The 19,348-nt window shown below is 48.6% G+C and overlaps 1 protein-coding gene across 1 annotated transcript; it reads right to left on the bottom strand.

Moving 5' to 3' along the window:
- Nucleotides 1–16,692: 16,692 nt before the first annotated feature.
- On the bottom strand, nucleotides 16,693–19,126 carry Cdk5r2 (cyclin dependent kinase 5 regulatory subunit 2). The gene has a single exon (XM_052749895.1). The coding sequence runs from the start codon at nucleotides 19,002–19,004 to the stop codon at nucleotides 17,892–17,894; it is 1,113 nt and encodes a 370-aa protein (XP_052605855.1). The 5' UTR covers nucleotides 19,005–19,126; the 3' UTR covers nucleotides 16,693–17,891.
- Between the last annotated feature and the right edge of the window lie 222 nt (nucleotides 19,127–19,348).

Raw genomic sequence — 19,348 nt, 5'->3', positions numbered from 1 at the left:
TGGCATGTGCCAGATCCTTTTGGGAACAGTGGAGATGGATGGACTGGGTGAGTTCTCTAACCTTGAGTTCCTTGAGATCCTGTAGGCAGATCCTGTAGGCAGATGAACAAGGGATTTCAGTTAATGGGTCTCACGAAATTCCATTCTTTCTTTCTTTTTTTTTTTTTTTTTTTTTTGGTTAAGGCAGAGTTTCTCTGCATAGCCATGGCCATCCTGGAACTCACTCTGTAGACAAGGCTAGCCTTGAACTCACAAAGATCCTCCTGCCTCTGCCTCCTGAGTACTGGGATCAAAGGTGTGCACCACCACTGCCCAGCCTGAAATCCCATTCTTACGTCCACCCAACTCTGTTCTTTTCTGTTCCTGTAGCTAGTCTGGGAGGCTGACACAGGATTGGGATCAAAAAAACCCGTGTTCCAGTCATGGCTTGTCAATGAACCCGCTGTGTGAACGTCAGATAATCACATTTCTTTTCTGGATTTCCACTCTCACCTTATAAAAACTGTGAGACTAAACCACGGATTTGCAGACTGTTCTGTGGAACCTCGGGGATCACATGGATTCTTTCTAGAAAGCATTTGCTCAAGGTGATCATAAGGTCAAAGCCAGCCTCAGCATCCTACGGGTGTACATCACTTCCCCTGGAGCATCTCAGTCCCAGTAGCTTCCTTGCTGCCATGACGTGTATGAGTCTCGAGGCCACTATTCTACTCAAGCCCCTAGGAAGACCCGATGCTGGAAGTGGAACCCAGGGCTCCCGGAATGCTAGGCAAGTCCTCTACCACATTCTCAGTCCCAAGAAGACATACCCTAACCACACCCAGCTTCCTGATAGTCCAGGAGAACAATAATAAACAAAGCCCCACCTTGTTAAGCGACCTGGCCAAAGCCCAGGAGCTTGTCTGGGACCTGTGATATCTGGTTCCCTTGCCAGACCATTTCTCATTCCTCTTCCTTAATCCTGGACACCCTCGATGGCCTCGCTTTAGATTCATGCCCCTTCAGTGACTCACGTCTTCTCTGATGCCCTGTGTGCTTTTGAAGATGGGGTTGGAAGCCCTGATAACACGCTGCATGAAGATCTGTGTCCTTGCTGTTTGAGACTTGAGTGACTGTAGAGAACCTGTGCCACCAGAGCGCTGAGGCTGACACAGCACTTTCCAGTGAGATGTCTCATGTGACATAAATATTTCCATACTGGGATGCACTTTCTCAGAGCCTTCTGCTCTTCTGGTTTCATTTTTTTTTCCCTCTCCAATATGTCTTTAAGATTCATCAGACCCTCTTTCGCTTGTCTGTTTGAGCTGTTTAGAATTCCATCAGTTGGGTCTGCTGATAATAAAATTATGCCTTGTTTTTCATTTAACCTGGCTTGGCACCAGGTTCTGCTTTGTGCTAAAGTTTTGGGGTTTTTGTTGTTTGTTTGTTTTTGTTGTTTTGTTTTTTCAAGACAGGGTTTCTCTGTGTAGTTTTGGTGCCTGTGCTGGATCTCCCTCTGTAGACCAGGCTGGCCTCGAACTCACAGAGATCCGCCTGGCTCTGCCTCCCGAGTGCTGGGATTAAAGGGCGTGTGCCACCGCTGCCTGGCGTGCTAAGGTTTTACAAGCAGTCTGCTCTCTGATCTGATCACACCATGCCAAGTTACCTCAAGTTTTCAGGTGAGGGAACTGAGGCTTGGAGGGGTAAGATGTACGGCCCAGCCTGTGGCCCCGGAGTCGAACTCCTCACTGCTCTCCAGGTTCCTCTCATGCTGGTCCTGTCTGGATTATTTCTGCAAGTGAGTATGACTTGCATTTGCCCATTGCAGTCCAATAGTGCCCACTGGACACTAATCGTCCCATCACAGCGTGAGGTACTTGGGTAGAAAGGATACACCAACAGCTTGTCTCCTCAGCACCCTACTTAGGCTCCTGACTGACAGGGAAGAGTCACTAGCTGTTCGGTGGCTCATTGCCGCCTGCTAGCCTTCACTTTGCACCCCCAGTCCTACAAGCTTGGAGCAGATCACCATGCTCTGGGAGGAGGTGACTCTGATTCTGATGGCGTGTTTTATCAGGGTCAACATGATTTCTCCATGACTCTCCTCCATCCCAGGGTGGTGCATCTCATATTTAGAAGAAAGCGGCTCAATGCCTTATCGGTTGTGATTTTTTTTTTTTTGATGAGCATCTCTCTGGCTGGACTCAGTTTTCCATTTCCTCTTTTCCTGTCTTGCTATTCTTGCAATTAAAGAATGGTGTAATATTGCAGCTGAGAGCAAGAGCTCTGGGTTAGACTTCCTTAGTTTGAGTGCTGGCTCTCACGTACGAGCTGTGACTTCAAGCAACACATGTCTGTGTGCCTCAGTGACCTCATCTGTAAAATGGATATGATGTTAACAGTACTTATAGGTTACTATAAAGATTAAATGACCATATAAGTACTTCAGTATGTCTATGAATGCTCTCCATCATTTAAACAAACAAATAAAAACAATACAAGGGCCAGTGAAATGGCTCAGCAGGTAAAGGCATCTGTCGCCAAGCCTGATCCGGATTCAGTCCCTGAGACCCCCATGGTGGAAGTGGGGGAACTGACTTTTTCAAGCTGTATTATGACCATCACACGTGCATGATGGCAAGCATATCTCACTACCATATGTACATGTACACTAAATAAGTAAATGAGAATATAATTATAGCTAGTGGTTGCCTCCTCCCCTACCAGTCTCAATCAGATTCCCTGGGAGGGAACGTGAGTGGCCACACTTACTTCTCCATGGCAGTCTAGACCTGGTCCTGGGTCCAAATGGTGAACCTTCTTGACTGGTAATGGAACACTGAGGTTGGCTTCCTATCCTTAGAGCAGCTTCCATTTTTTGTGTGTCTGTGTGACCTGAGCAGAGAATATACAATATTTAGAACTACAAAATTTCAGCAAGGTTGAAGTTATGTGACTTGGGAAAGCTGTCTCTCCACTTTGAGATGTTGACTTCCCCGCAGGGTGGATAACTACTGTTTGCTTCCCATTGTTATTGTGTGGACTATTACATGAAAGTCAGACGTGAGTAACTTTCTTATTAACAGTGATCCACATTACCATAACTAACATCCAAACTCATGTTCAGTTTATTTTAAAAAAAAAAAAAACACCTTCTGTTTTCCCCATTTTTTTTTTTTTTTTTTTTTTTTTTTTTGGTTTTTCGAGACAGGGTTTCTCTGTGTAGCTTTGCGCCTTTCCTGGAACTCACTTGGTAGCCCAGGCTGGCCTCGAACTCACAGAGATCCGCCTGGCTCTGCCTCCCGAGTGCTGGGATTAAAGGCGTGCGCCACCACCGCCCGGCTCTGTTTTCCCCATTTTATGGATGAAAATGCTGAGGCACCTAAGGGACAGGTAACTTGTCTCAAGGAAGGGCAGTGCAGCGTCCGAGGTCAACCTGACACCAGGCAGGGCTCTCTTACCTACAGAGAAGTGCTTCATTTACTTAAGACCTCCTCGAAGTAAGAATAAGGCTGATACTGAAAACTTATGTTCCAGGTACCATTCAAAGATGTTCACATTCTTTTTGCCGTCAGAACACTCTGGGGTTGGTTCTAGCACTAGTTTTAGTCTATAGACAAAGAAAACCCAGGCACAAAATGATCTCACTTGGAATCTCAGACCCTCCCAGTGGTAGCGATGAGATTCAATTAGCATAGCCCAGTGTTCAGTCCATTCTTTTTTTTGTTTTTAAATGTATACAATATTCTGCCTACACCACCAGAAGAGGGCACCAGATCTCATTATAGATGATTGTGAGCCACCATGTGGTTGCTGGGAATTGAACTCAGGACCTCTGGAAGAGCAGCCAGTGCTCTTAACCGCTGAACCATCTCTCCAGCCTCTGTTTACCTCCATTCTTGGCCCCTTGATTAGCACCACATTCATGGTGGAGTGAAGATTCTGAGCTTCTGAGAAGTCCAGGAAGTAACAAGGCCAAAATGCCCACCCACTCACCCACCCCTCAGGCCCTGAACAGGTTCCGAATGCCAGCATTCACCACAAGTTCAGGGCAAATGGTAAAGCGAGAGAAGCGTTTTTGAAATCTTGTGACCATTGCATTTCTCTCTAATGGCACGGTCTAGTAGAGGTAGCCAAGCTTCACCTGTTCTTTGAGGGGTTAAGCCTACTGTGTTTCTGAGCCTCAGTGACCTCATTATAAAAATAGAAGTGCTGCTAAGACACACCTGTAAACTGAGGACAGCCTGTGCCCGGACAGTTCAGCTCAGAGCACTGCTCCAAGCATTCATTGAGCAGTGCAGAAGCAGAGACCAGCCTGAAAGTTATGCCATTCCCGACTGTCTAATCCTCTAATTCTGCACCCCACTTTCCCCTTGATTCAGAGAAATGCTCTCTCTCTCTCTCTCGCTCCTCTCTCTCTCTCTCTCTCCTCCTCTCCTCTCCCCCCTCCACCCCTGTCTCTCATGTGTATGTGTTTCCACTATTTTTTTTTAAATATTTGTTTTTTTTGTTTTGTTTTGGTTTGGGTGCTTTGTCTGCACGTGTGTCCACACACCACTTGTGTGCTGGGTGCCTGCAGAGTTACAAACAGTTGTTAACCGGCACATGGTTGCCGGGAGTTGAACTCCGGTCCTCTGGAAGAACAGCCAGTGCTCTTAAAGGTTGAGCCACCTCTCCAGCCAGCCCTCTGCTTTCTTGAGGCTGGAGGAGGAGGAGGAGGAGGAGGAGGAGGAGGAGGAGGAGGAGGAGGAGGAAGTAGCTAAAAGAGGCTGGAAGGCCAGGACCAGAGCACTAGGTTTGTCTTTCTGGATCAGGATGCCAAGTTGCTTAGCAACGCAGCAGTGATTGTCGTGGAGGCTCTAGGCAGTGCGATCCTTTTTTTTCACACTGTAGCATGGAGTGATCTGGGGGGGGGGTGCGGGAAGGGGAGATAGGGTCTCAGGCTTGGATGGTAAGGCCTGAGATACATCCTCATCCCCCGTGGTTATTTCTCCAGTCCCCCCACTATTTCCCTGTGGTATTCTGCATGCACCATCTGTACATTGACCACATCTGTGACTACACACTTAAGGACCAGAGTCAGGATACTTTATGTGACTTACAACATAAAAAACATATCCATCCACATGATTTCATCTGACATTTGCAACAGTACATTTTAATGTTGTTGTACTGTATTTTAATTAGCTTGTGTAAGTGTACATGTGCCTGTATGTGAGTTTGTGTGTGTGTGTGTGTATGTGTGTGGGGCCCAGCCACATATGTGTCCTACTACATGTGGTGGTCAGAGGACAACCTCTGGCATCAGTTGTCACCTCTTACTGTACTTGACATGGGCCTTTCTCTCTCTCTTTAAAGATGCATTTATTTTATTTCACGTGTGTGAGTGTTTTGCTTGCATCTGTGTATAAGCATGTATGTACAGTGCCCATGGAGATCTGAAGAGGGCATCAGATCCCCTGGAACTGGATTTACAGATAGTTATGAAGCACTGTGTGGAAGCTGGGGACTGAACCCAGTTCCTCTGCAAGAGCAGCAAGTATTCTTAACCACCAAGCCATCTCTGCAGCCTCTGACAGAGGTTCTAAACCACCCCTATGTTCCTCCAGTTAACTGGCCCTCAAGCTTCTAGAGGTTATCATGGTTTCCACTTCCCATCTCGCTGTAGGAACACTGGGATTATAAACACACACACGCTACCGTGTTCAACTCTTCCTGGGCTCTGTGGGTCGGACCTTAAGTTCAAACACCCATACAGCAAGCGCTTTACTCACTACGCCATGGCCCCAGCCCCACAGCAGCCTTTTCCATAGAGTTGGCCCATGGGTTTACACCTGCAGATTCTACTAATCAGGGATCAAAAGTATTTGAGGGGTGGGGAGGTGACTCAGTGCTCGGTGCATAAGCAGAAGGACCTGAGTTTGATCCCCAGCACCCATACAAAAGCAAAACAAAGCAAGTTTTGACACACACCTATCATCCTGGTGTGGCTGTGGGGGACAAGTGGATCCTGGATGGAGCTTTGCTGGCCAGACAGTGTAGCCAAAGAAGCCAAGTTCCAGGTTTAGTGGGAGAACTTGTCTTGAAATTAAAGAAAAGAAAAGAAAAGAAAAGAAAAAGAGAGAGAGAGAAAGAGAGAAAGAAAGAAAGAAAGAAAGAAAGAAAGAAAGAAGAAAAAGAAAGAAAGAAAGAAAGAAAGAAAGAGTCAGGGAGAGTGAGGCGGGAAGACAGGAAGACATCCCGTTGTCAACCTCTGACCTCCACATGCACCTGCACGGGCAAGCATACATACTTGCACACACATGTACACACGTATACATCACACACACACAAATTGAGGAAAATAACATCTGTGCTGAGCATGCAGATTTTTTTTCATTATCAGCATTCCCTCCAGTGTTAAGCACAGCAGCTGCGTACATGGTATTTATGTAGTATTAGGCATTATAAGCAATCGAATATAAAGCATATAAGAGAATGTGCATAGGTTCTGTGCAAACACCACACTGTTTTACACAAGAGACTCAAGTGTCTGTCTATTCTGTTATTGAAGGGAGGCCATCCATCCACGGACGCCTCCCCACAACACTGAACAGTGCTTCTTTTCCCTATATGACAGCTTAGGTGTGGGGGAGCCCCAGGGTCCCAAAGGGAGCAAATAGTAGAGACTTTCTGCAAATCTCAGATTGTTTCTACCACTCCTCACAGCACAGACATTCATTTAAACAATAGTACACAGGTGTGAATGCAACATTTAGGATCTCTAATTCACTTCCCTTCACCCCTGGTCACAAAGTAGGTGAGTAGGCCAGGCCATGGCGTACTCCTTTAGTCCCAGAACTTAGGAAGCAGAAGCAGGAGGGCTTCTGTGAATTTGAGACCAGTCTGTTCTACAGAAAAAGTTCCAGGCTAGCCAGGGCTATGTAATGAGACCCTGTCTTTAAAAAGTAGTTGGAGGTTGGGCTCAGATGTCCATCTTCTTGTTCTCAAGCAACCTAGGGGATCCCTGGAGTGAGGAGACCCAGATGAGGACAAGCCTGTTTTCCAAAGGCCTAGACTCAAGAATGTTGCTGTGCTGACGGGAGACCCCCACCTCCCTCCCCCCCCCCCCCCCCCCCGCCCCGCCCCAGCAGCAGAAGTGAATCCCCGGGTTGGCATTCCAGAGAGAGGCACGCAGGTCCCATTGGGCTTCAAGCTTGGCAGCAAGAAGTAAACACATGTTACCCAGGTCACAGGAAAGCTTATGGGAGGCCCAGTCTCCAGGGTCCTCACTGCCTCAAGGGCCAGCAGAGTTGATGAAAGCATCTTGGGGCACCATTCTGAACTCTGTCTCTCTCTGTCCCTTAGGTCCCTGTCAATATTTATTAATAGCTCAACTACTATAGCAATAGTTCTTACTTCAGCAACAGCCATATTCCTATCACCGGCATTTGATTGACACAAGAATTATAAGTGTCTGGTTTCTGCCTGGTGGATTTAAACTAAATACAAACAAACCTGAAATCCAAAGGTGCCAAGTACTGTCTGGGAGCAGCAGCTAGAGACAGAGGAGACTCGGCCTCTGCTTTTTGTCTTGCTCTCTGGACATCACATCACGCTGCTTTAAATGTCATGGGAGATAGAGGAATTGCAGGACATCCATCCAGTTGATATTAGCAATGTGTACATCTCCAGAGTCGTGCTGTCACACACGATTCAGTCAGTGCTCAGCACAAAATGAGGAACTTCAGTGATTAGGCTGATTAAAATTTCACCAACTTCTAAAACATGACCTGAGATGATGCATTGTTCACAAAAGTACACAAAACTGAATACTCAAATTTAAAATACAAATAAGCCGGGCAGTGGTGGCGCACACCTTTAATCCCAGCACTCGGGAGGCAGAGGCAGGCGGATCTCTGTAAGTTGGAGGACAGCCTGGTCTACAGCGCGAGATCCAGGAAAGGCGCAAAGCTACACAGAGAAACCCTGTCTCGAAAAGCCAAAAAATAAATAAATAAATAAATAAATAAATAAATAAATAAATAAATAAATAAATAAATAAATAAAATACAAATACAAATAAGAAGGCAGTTGTCAAAATATGAGAAACACTCCCAAGTTATGGGTAACGTGCTGAGTATAAGTGCCACGTGACTTTGACCGCAGCACTTACAAGGCTGAGGCAGGAGAATAAGAGTTGAAGGTTAGCCTGGGCTACAAAGCAAATTCTAGGCTATCTTGAAGCACATATAAAGACTGCTTTAAAGAAAAAAAGCAAATAAACAAATAAAGAAACAAACAAACAAAAACGGGGGTGGAGCAACAGGCCAGCAGTTAAGAGCACATGCTGCTATTGCAAAGGACCCTGGTTCAGTTCTCAGCATCCACATGGCCACTCATAACCATCTGTAACTCCAGTTCCGGGGGATCTAATGCCTTCCTCTGGCTTCCTCAGGCACTGCGTAAACATGGTACACATATATGCAGGCAACCACACATATGCATAAAATTAAATAAATAATTTTTGTTTTGTTTTGTTTTGTTTGAGACAGGGTTTCTCTGTGTAGCCCTGGCTGCATGGAACTCACTCTGTAGACCAGGCTGACCTCAAACGCAGAGATCCTCCTGCCTCTGCTTCCCTAGTGCTGAGACTAAAGTCATGTGCCTGCCTGGTCCTTGTTAGTTTGTTTGTTGTTTGTTTTATTTTGTTTTGTTTTAATAAATACTTTTAAATGTCTCATTTAAAAAAAAACACAAAAATATAAACAAAAAGTTTGGGGCAAAGAAGGATGCTTTCATGTCTTTTAACCTTGTTCTCACTGCTACCACTGAGCACTGTTCAGTCAGTGCAGTAAAATGGGGAAAGACGGGCCTGGAGAGACAGCTTCGCAGTCAGGAGCATGCAGGAAGTTTATTTTGTAAAGAGGTATTTATTTCTCCATTTATATGTCTTGAAAAACCAACCAACCCACCAAAGTGACAGTCTTTATGTTTGTCTTCCACTGTCAGCAAGTGTGTGACTAAACACATCTTTAGGATGCAACTGTGGAACACATTCCTTTGTACTCAGATTTTTCTCCTTTTCTTATGCTATATTTGAGCTTTTTTATTTTTTAGTGTTTCAAGACAGGATTTCTCTGTGTAGCCCTGGAACTCAACTCTGTAGACCAGGCTGGCCTCCTGAGTGCTGGGATTAAAGGCATGTGCCACCACTGTCCAGCTGAGCATTGATTTTTTTGCATTTAGCTTTAAGATTTTTTCCTTACATTTATAGTGTATCTGTTTCATTAATTGATCTATTTTGCAGGATTTTTATTGAAATTATCATTTTATTTTATGTGTATAAGTGTTTTGCCTGCAGTTATGTATGCTCACAATGTGTGTGCCTAGTGCCCACAAAGACCAGAAGAAGACACCACATCCCTTGAAACTGGAGTCACAGATGGGTTGAACCACCATGTGGGTACTGAGAACTGCACCCAGGTCCTCTGTAAGAGTAACAAGTGCTCTTAGCTGCAGAGACCTCTCTTCAGCTCCTGGACTTTATTTTTTTAAAGACTTATTTATTTATGTATTTTATGCATATGTGTGCCCTGTCTTCATGTATATTTGCAAGCCAGAAGATGGCATTGGATCCCATTATAGACAGTTTTGAGCCACCATGTGGTTCATGGGAATTGAACTCAGGACCTCTCGAAGAGCAGCCAGTGCTCTTAACCACTGAGCCATCTCTCCAACCCCAGGGAATTCATTTTTTTATCTTGTGGGAAGTTGAACTATAACTATTTTTCTCAAATTAAGAGCATGTTTTGTCCAACTTTGAAGTCTTTTTTTCCCTAGTAAATGCCTTTTAGTGGCTGCATTATTATTATTACTACTGTAATTAATTTGAAGCAGAATTATCTATGTTATCTGGGCTGACATCAGACTTATGATTCTCCTTTTTCAACCTCCTGGACTCTGGGATTACAGGTGTATGCCACCGTGACCAGCTGTTATCATTTATTAACTTCTCACACATACATTCATTTCAAACACACTCTGTTGTGTTCCGTTGTCCTACTCAGCTACTGATGGGCAGTTACTACGTCTTTAGTAACTAGGTGTTTGTCTGTGGGCATGCTTCAGTGGTGGAACAGTTGCCCAGCATGTACAAAGCCCTGGGTTTGACCACAGCCTGGAAAAAAAAAAAAGACAAGTTAGTTTTTGCATTATACTCACTGTTCTTTTTATATTTATTTGTCTGTGGGGGGCAGGCATGGGTGTCATGGTGCACGTGTGGAGATCAGAAGACAACTTCGGGGCTATTCTCTCCTCCTGCCATTTGGGTCCCAGGGATAGAACCCCAGTCCTCAGGCCATACCAACGAGCTATCTCCCTGGCCTTTATTATCCTTTTGGTAAAAGAGCCTTAAAAACCAATCTGTCAAGTTCTATAAAATTTCTTTGAGAGTTGGATTGGGATTTTGTCGCTTTCACAGATCAATTTGGGAAAAATCTGAGAATTTTACAATATTTAGTCATTCTACCTAGAAACACACACAGGTTTCCATTTCCTGTGATTTTTTTCCCCTGTACCTTGGTGAAGATTTACAGCTTCATGTAGATGTTTCCCATGCTTGTCATTAGGTTAATTTGGGAGCATAATTTTTATTGCCACTATAAATCTGATTCCCTGTTCTTTTTTCTCTTCATACAATGTTATAGGAAAAGATTTAACAATGTTGATCTTATATCTTACTGGAATTTCATTAGTTTTGTTTTCCAATTTAATTTCTTAAATTTTCTAGGCAGACAGTCCACTGTCTACAAATAAGGTCATTTTTTATTTTGTTCTGGTTTTGCAAGACAGGATTTCACTATGTAGCCCTGGCTGTCCTGGAACTCACTCTTTAGACAAGGCAGGCCTTAAACTCATAGAGATCCGTCTGCCTCTGCCTCCCAAGTGCTGGGATTAAAGATGTGCACCACCACTGCCCAACATACAAGGGGTCATTTTGTCTTTTTTTTTTTTTAAGATTTATTTATTTATGTATACAGTGTTCTGTTTGTATGTATGTCTGCACACCAGAAGAGGGCACCAGATCTCATTATAGATGGTTGTGAGCCACCATGTGGTTGCTGGGAATTGAACTCGGGACGTCTGGAAGAGCAGTCAGTACTCTTAACCTCTGAGCCATCTCTCTAGCCCCATTTTGTCTTTTTTGAATATTTTTTAAGTGTGTGTGCTCACAAGTGACAGAGATTAGAGATTGTTTCTTGGAGCTAGAGTTACAGGCAAACTTGAGTGCTAAGAATTAATCTTGGGTCCTCTGCAAGATCAATATGTGATGCAGATGAGAGATGGGTACACAATCTCCCTGCTAGTCTTGGAGATATTGGCAGTTGTTAGCTAGTAGGAAAGGGAGAAACATTTTTCTCTCAGAGAAAAGCCTCTGGTAGATTGACCACCTTCCAGTGGAAGACCATACATTCAAGAATATTTGGGTAGCACAAATTGGTTTTCAAGAGCTTCGTTTAAAAAGGATAGGTAGACAAGAGGACTGGATCTGGGAATAGTTGGGGAAAGGGGGAATATGGTCAAAATATGTTGCTTGAAATTATCAAAGAACTAAGAAAAAAAAAACCTCGAATGCATTCATGAAAAATGTTTACTTCACCATGAAAAAGAGCAATGCATGCTCCTGACTGCGAAGCTATCTCTCCAGGCCCGTCTTTCCCCATTTTACTGCACTGACTGTGTAGCCCTAGCTGTCCTGGAACTCACTCTGTGGAGCAGGCTGGCCTTGAACTCAGAGATCCCCCTGCCTCTGCCTCCAAGTGTTGGGATTAGAGCTGTTTGCCACCACCGCCTGGCAACTAACGGCTTTGTAAAGCTCACTTACTAATGGCTCTGAAGAAGTAAACGGGAAAAGATGCAACACGATGGTGTTCATCACAGTCAAGTCGGAGAAAGGTTCATGTCAGCTCTCATTTATTCAGAGCCTGTTACATGCCAGGTGCTGTGCTGGTTCTCTGTCGTGTTCTTTGTAGATAGGATCTCACTGTGTAGTCCTGGCTGACCTGGAGCTCACTATGTGGCCTTGAATGTTGGCAATCTGCCTCCGGAATGTTGGCATTAAAAGTGTATGTCATGCCGGGCGGCGGCGGTGGCGCACACCTTTAATCCCAGCACTCGGGAGGCAGAGCCAGGTGGATCTCTGTGAGTTCTAGGCCAGCCTGGTCTACAGAGCGAGATCCAGGACAGGCACCAAAACTACAGAGAAACCCTGTCTCGAAAAAACAAACAAAAAAAGTGTATGTCACAAGCCCAGCCTACATGCAAATTTCTACTCTGATATTTACTATAATGCATTAATTACTGTTTTCTAACTGCAAAGAATACTAATATCACTTATTATTAATTTAATTTAATTATTTTGTGTGTATGGGTGTTTTGCCAGCATGTATGTCTGTGCACCACTGTGCATGCAGTGCCCCTGGAAGCCAGAAGAGGGCATCGGATCCCCTGGGACTGGAGCTACAAGGCTTGTGAGCTGCCATGTGGGTGCTGGGAATCCAGCCTCACCCTCTGGATGAGCAGCCAGTGATTTTAACTGATGAGCCATTGCTCCGGGCCCTATTTATTTTTTGTTTTTTTGAGACATCGTTTTGCTATACAGCCTATGCTGACCTCAAACTCATGACCCTCCTGTCTCAGCTTTGTGAGTGAAGAAATCACAGTTGTGTAAGCCATGTCCAGCTAACTCATTCTTTTTAACTGAATAGTGTAAAATTCAATAAGTGGGATATGTCAAAGTTTACTCAGCCCTGACTAAATGGTGGGATATGTCAAAGTTTACTTAGCCCTGACTAAATACTGGTAGATATTTAAATCAAGTCCAACTTTTCCCTTTCCAAGCCATAATAAAGTTAAAAAAAAACAACCCGAAAACCTTGTCTTGTCTATGTATTTTTTCAAGTATTTCTCTAGCACCAATTCTACAGGTTGGAACTTCTGAGTGTAAAGTCTGGACATTTACAACATTACTAGGCATTTTAAAATTGCCTTCTCATCTAAAGCCATATGGCATTTTTCCCTCCAAATCTTTCATCAGATTTAGATGTATTTTGAGGGTAAAGCATGAGGAAGGATTGATTCCCCCCTCCCGTCACCCCTTTATCTAAATGGTTTCCCAGTTGTAAACCAGCCATTCACAGGCTCTCCTCACCTTCCCCAGTGAATTCTAAATGGTGCTTTGGCCCTTCACTAGATTCCCAGCATGACATAGTTTAGCTTTGGACTGTCTTTTTCCCTCTACTATACTGCTCTTCCTACGCCAGTGCCACATATTTTTTTTTTAGTAAGCAAGCCCTCTCTACTCCGCTCCTCCCAGTCCTTGACAGGCTGTCCTCGAACTGGCTTTCCTTACTGAAGCCTCCGAAATGCTGGGGTCACAGGCATGCCATGACTGCCTTCACTCACTCTTCTTAGGGTTTCCTGGGTATTGTGTGGTTTCTCTGGGATAATGTGCGAACATGTTTGTTTTTGAATTGAGGGTCTCAGTCTGTTATGCAGGCTGATCTGGTCCTGTAGGCTCAAGGAATCTTCCACCCTCAGCCTCCCAAATAGCTGTGAGCCTCGCCATACTGTTTTGCCCATCCTTTTTTTCCCCTCCCTTGGTGGAATGCCACGCAGGAAGTTTATTTTGTAAAGAGGTATTTATTTCTCCATTTATATTTTTCATCGTTACTCTTCCTGACTTTTAAGTTGCCATATATAAAATATAAAGAGAGAGACTAATTTTAAGAATTATGGTCTTCAAGTTAAGCTTTAACCATAGAGGCTAGCTGGCTAAGGGGTGTTAAGAAATGGCAATGGTACTTTAAGAGAAGCCAATAATTATTAAGGGTCCAAGCAGAAAGAGATCTTAAGAGCAGCTGACGGCTCAGGAGGCAAGCGTGGGGTGGGGAGTGGAAAAGATGAGGCAGTGGTTAAGTGTGCTTTCTGTTTTAGAGGCCACTCACAGCAATGATTGACAACCACATACTATGGGGGAAAGAGTACTACTCAAAGCCGGGTATGGCTGTACCTCCCTGTAACTCAGCACTCAGGAGGCAAAGACAAAACAATCAGGATTGCCTCAAATTCCAGACTAGCCTGGTCTACACTGAGTTCCTGCCCAGCTCTGGCTGCATAGTGAGACCTTGAAGGGTAGGGAGAGAGAACATCATTTAAAAAGCAAAGAAGGGGTCACCTTAAGGTCAGATCCCCACTCATCACTTCCAGCTCGCCCTGATATTCTGACTAGGGTGGGAGCACTGTTTGGGGAACCTCCCTGGCAGAAACCTTCCAGAAGTACCCATCTGAATGCCTGAGGCAGAGTCCCAGTGTGCAGAGGCCATAGGATAGCCTCCTGGATACTGCCAGACGCTCTGGTTGCTGGGCACCCTGGCTGGCAGGCAAAGGGGTTTCCATGACAACCACCCTCCCATATCTGGGCGTTTTTTTTTTTTACATTTCTCCGTTTCCAGTAAGTGCTAAGGTATTCTGGGGACAGGCAAACATGGCTCTCAGGACAGAATGTCCTTTGCTTCAGCAAGGGGGGCACGGAAGCAGAGAGCACATGTATGTATATAATTGAATGAACCTTCATCACTATAAATGCGCTCATGCCAGCTTGAGCTCAAATATATGCCTTTGGCTGTGTATTGATGTATGCATCAAGGCCCTCCACTCTTCCCAGGCCCTGTACTTCGGTGCTGTGCAAGGGGAAGTGCTGAGTCATGGCTCCAGTTGGGTTTCTGTCTCCGAATCTCCATTTCCGTTATGCTCTTCCGGGCTCTCCAGAGAGTTCTAGGCCCTCTTCACCAGCCTGGATGCATTCCTACCCGGGTTCAATCTCTGGCAGGAAAGACAAGGCACTTCCCTCTTTCTCTCTTATTTACAGTTCTCCTTTTGGCTTCTCGGAGAGTGTTCTGGCCCCTTCTTCCTATTGCCCTCCACCCAGAGAAAACAGGGCTCTCACTAAATGTAACCCAGAAGGCTCATTACCCTTGCACTCCTGCTGATCATCTTCCAGAACCCCACCCCCAGCGCTAATCGGATTATGGCTCTGTCTCCAGCTTTGGGACTCAGCAAGGCAAGTTGACACCACTCACTGATGATTTTTTCCCCCTACTCATCTGAGTTCTTCAGTGCCAGACCATTGGTTCCAGGAGGCACATGAGGGCGTGTACTTGTGTGGGCGCACGCGCGCGACCGTGAGAGTAAAAAGAACTCATGCATGTGTCCATGAGTTCGGGGCGGTATTCTGAGTCTCCCCCAAGGGCAAATTTTTTAAGGATCTCCATCGGCTTTCGGGTCTCTTCCTCATCTCCTTTAGGCTGCTCTAACTCTGAAATTCCAATCAAGTAGCTAGTTTCAGTAATTAGTTCCAAATTAGGAAAAACGGGATGCTTTCCCTGCCCAAAGGTAGGAGAGTGGAAAGGTGGCCCCGCCCGCTTAGTCTGGTTACCATAGCGACAGCCGCGAAGTGACCCAAGTGATCCTCCTTCCCTCCTCCCAAATCCGAGGGATGACGGCACCGCGTTGACTGCGCCAAATTCCAGCCAATAGGCGGCTGCTCCCGCCTTCCCTTCCGCTAGCTTTCCCCCTCCCCCCGGGGAACTCGATTCACAAATCTGGACCGAGGATTTCCGCCTCCAGGCCGGGTGCTGTGGCTATGGGTACAGGCCAGGTGAAAGCCAAGTACCGTCCTCCGAGGAGGGCCAAGGGGAGGCAACATTCCTGGGTTCCCGGGCCAGACTTCTGTAACTTGCCGCCAGAATAGCTTACACCCCACTCTTAAATTATTCAGAAGATCTAGCTGAGGCCGAGTTCCCCCCTCTTGCTGATAGGGCAAGCCCCCACCCTGCACGAACGCACCCTTCAGCACCACGGACAGCGAACCCGAGGCCTTTTCTTGGCCGGCCCCTCCCCTCCCGGAACTCTTTCTGGCTCTTGGCGGCCACAGTGGCCACCAGGTTCGCAACCGCAAACGTTGTGCCTGCAATCAGTCCTCCTCGAGAGGGTGCCGCAATGAACGTGCTGTTTCGCTGTGTAACTGAGAAGGCAATGGGGGGGGAGTAAGGAGGGATTTGTAGCCAAGTGGCTTTTTTTCCTCCCTTCCTTCAATTCGAAATGGCTTTCGTCTCCCCTTTTGTTTCTGCCTATCTCTACACTCTTCTGGTGGTCAAGGGTCAAATAGGCATAATGGGCCTCCAGTGACTGCTCTGGCTAGGCCTGTGTCCAAAGCAGCCTCAGTGCGACTCCGTAGCGATTGGGTACATAGAAGTGGTACTCAGTTCCCAACTGAGAGGTAAGCACAGGCTTAGACAGGCCTGGCTGGCCTCCTGATCCAATATATGGTGGGAAGGATGAAAAGAAAGAAAAATAGTTATTGTGGTGAGCCAGTTCTGTCTCAGGGGTCACCTCATAGAAGGGGAGTGACTTCTGCTGTCCTTACCATTTGTCCTTAAGTAGCCTGGGCATTAATAAGGAGCTAGGGCAGACAAGATGGAGGTCAGGATGGGGAGGTGGATTCAGCCTCAACCCTTGGCTTATCATGCTTTACTCTAAAATGAAAGCCGGTGGGGGCAGGTAGCAGGTTGCTTTCCCCTCTAGATCCCTGTCTCTCACCCTCCTGCCCTACCCCTGACGGTTTCATTCCCACCCTCCAGGCACCCAAAGAAAGGCCGGCGCAAAACCATCTGTAGGCGCTTCCAGCGCTTTATAGTTCTCTCCAGGACAGACGGACAGACAGATAGTGCGGCCCGCGCCGTCGGCCCGCATCATTGGCACCTTGGACACGGCCCGAGGCCCCAACCCAGTCCCTGGTATTCTCCAAGGAGGATTCCGGTCCCGCCCAGCTCAGCACCTCGGACAATTCCCGGCCCAGCCCCCTCCCCACCCACCCTCCCTCCTGAAACAGCGAAATAAATTAAAGTGTGGAGAGGGGATATAACGAGAAATCTAAGGATAAGGAAGAGGACACCCCTCCCCCAGAATAAGAAGAGGTTTCTTTCTCTTTCTACCCATCCACAGAGACGACACCACCGCTGCAAGCGAGGTAGTCTACCAGGATAGATCTTGTCCTCAAATCTCAGTCTCCTGAACGAAGGCAGCAGCCCTTTCCCCCTCAACTCCCAGCATGCAACACGTTGGGAAGGTGGGGAGAGGCCGTAGGGGCGAGGGAAAGGACCACCCTGATCTTTGCCTGGGCACCTGGGACTGCAGATTCTTGTCGCACATCAGTCCATCCAAATAAAAAACTAAGGGTCTCTTTGATCTGGGGAGGGGAGTGCAGAATCTCGGGGGGGGGGTTATTGGGGGGGGATGCAGGATGATACAAGCAGAGAGGGAAGGCAGACAGGAGGGAAGGTGTTGACATAGGACAGGAGGAAGGGTTCATGGAAACACGGGTTTGGAGAAGCAGGGAGGGCAATGGGTACCATCAGGCTCCGGGTAAGGTGGAGAAGGGTAAAGCCCAGGGAAACCAATGGAAAGGCAGAGAGAGGAGGCTGCAGACGGAAGGAGGGATGAAGACACAGAAAGGTGAGGAACTGGCAAAACCCAAGGTGGTGGACTTTGAGATGCCCACAGCAGGGAAGAGGGAGACCCGGGCAGAGATGGAAAGATGGAGGCGAAGACAGACGGAAAGGGTGAACGAAGTTGGGGGTGCCCTTCCCGCGATCATCCCCCACGCCCACCCCACGCCCAGCAAATCCAGACCCCGAGGCCTCTGGCGTCCTAGCCTCCACCTTCCCCTGCCCCGGGGCAGGGGCGGCTCCTCCTCGGCCCAGCTTGGGCGTAGAGCGGCGGTAATAGCGGCGGAGGCTTGATGGTCCCGGCGGTTCCGGGTGTGTGTGAGGGGCTGGGGCGAGGGGGGAGGGCGCGACCCCCGGGAATCCCTAGCGGTCCAAGTTCATAGTCCAATGCTTGGCTCCGGCCGCGCAGCTGTCCCTGGCGGTCGAGGAGGAGGTGGTGGTGGACGTGCCTCCGCTCGGTGGACCCCCGGTGCCTGCCGCCGCGGCCTCGCCCTCGTTCTTGAGGTCTTGAAAGACTTGCGTGAAGAAGTGGGGGTCGGCATTGAGCCTCAGCATCTGCGGGCTGAGCCGCTGGATGAGGCGCAGGCAGCGCTGCCAGAAGCGCTCCTTGTCGGGCTCCACGAGGAAGGGCTTGAGCGGATAGGAGATCTCGTTGCCCATGTAGGAGTAGGCGAGGTAGAGGCAGGTGAGGAAGGCGGCCTGCAGTTCGGCGGCCGACGCCAGCTCGTCCCCGCGCAGCGACTCGCGGCACAGCAGGTACACGAACACCAGGTTGGCGGGCGTAATGAAGGCCTGGTCTTGCCAGCCTTGCAGGAGCAGCGAGCGGTCCACGCCGCGGAACCAGCCCACCAGCTCGCCGGGGCTCAGCTCCTTGAGGCGGTAGCAGCGTCGGCACACGAAATCGCCCAGGCAGCGCAGCAGCTCGCCGGTGGACGCCTGCACGATGACCCGCCGCGGCGAGCCTCCCGGCGCCGGCGGTGCCGCCTGCGGGGCTGGGGGTGGCGGTGGCGGCGGCTTCCCCCCGCCTGAGCCCGGTGGCGGGGCGGCCGCGCTGCCCCCCGACGGGGCCTCGCAGGTGGCAGCGGCCGCGGGCACCGTGGGCACCGGCACGGCCAGGGGCTTGGCGGCTCCGCCACCGTCGGGGGCGTCGCGGCCCTTGCGGAGAAGGTTCTCGCGGTTGCGCTGCTGGACCAGAGGGTCGGGACCAGTGGACGCTGGCTTGGGCGTCACCTTTTTGCTGCCTTTCTTCTTCTTGGCCGAGGCTGCCACCAGGCGCTTCCAGGTGAGCGCCGAGATGAGCACGGACGGCCGCTTGAGCCGGCTCTCGCCTTTGCCGCCCTTGCCGGCCGGCGGCGCGCCGTAGCCCCCCAGCGCCTCGTCCCCCGCGGGCGGCGCCTTCTTTTTCTCCTCCGGCAGCCCTCCCGGCCTCCGGCCCTTGGCCGAGGAAGCAGGGGAAAGCGACAGCACCGTGCCCATCCTGCAGAGCGGGGCCGGCGCCCGGGTCCCGGCGGGAACCGCGGGCGGCGCCGCTGCTGCTGCAGCCCCGGGGGACCCGGCGGTGGGGGGCCTAGCCCCGGCCCCGGCGCGCGGACGGGCGGGGGGGGGGGGGAAGGAGCCGCTCTGCTGCGCCGCGGCGGCTGCTCTGAGCCGAAGCTGCGCCAGCTGCAGCGTCAGCCCCACCCCTTGGGCCCCTTCTTTCGCCACGCCGCGCCCCGCCTCACGCAGCCAATCCCGATTCCAAATGCTTTTGATCGGCAGCTCTTCGGACCAATAGGATGCTGCATATTAATCTAAAGTCCCGCCTTACCCACCGCCTGGAG

Source organism: Peromyscus californicus, unplaced genomic scaffold (assembly GCF_007827085.1).
Source record: "Peromyscus californicus insignis strain IS unplaced genomic scaffold, ASM782708v3 Scaffold_21__1_contigs__length_65335640, whole genome shotgun sequence".
NCBI classification, from domain to species: domain Eukaryota; kingdom Metazoa; phylum Chordata; class Mammalia; order Rodentia; family Cricetidae; genus Peromyscus; species Peromyscus californicus.
The sequence above is the reverse complement of the archived record's forward strand: the minus strand, read 5'-3'. Positions and strand labels throughout refer to the sequence as shown.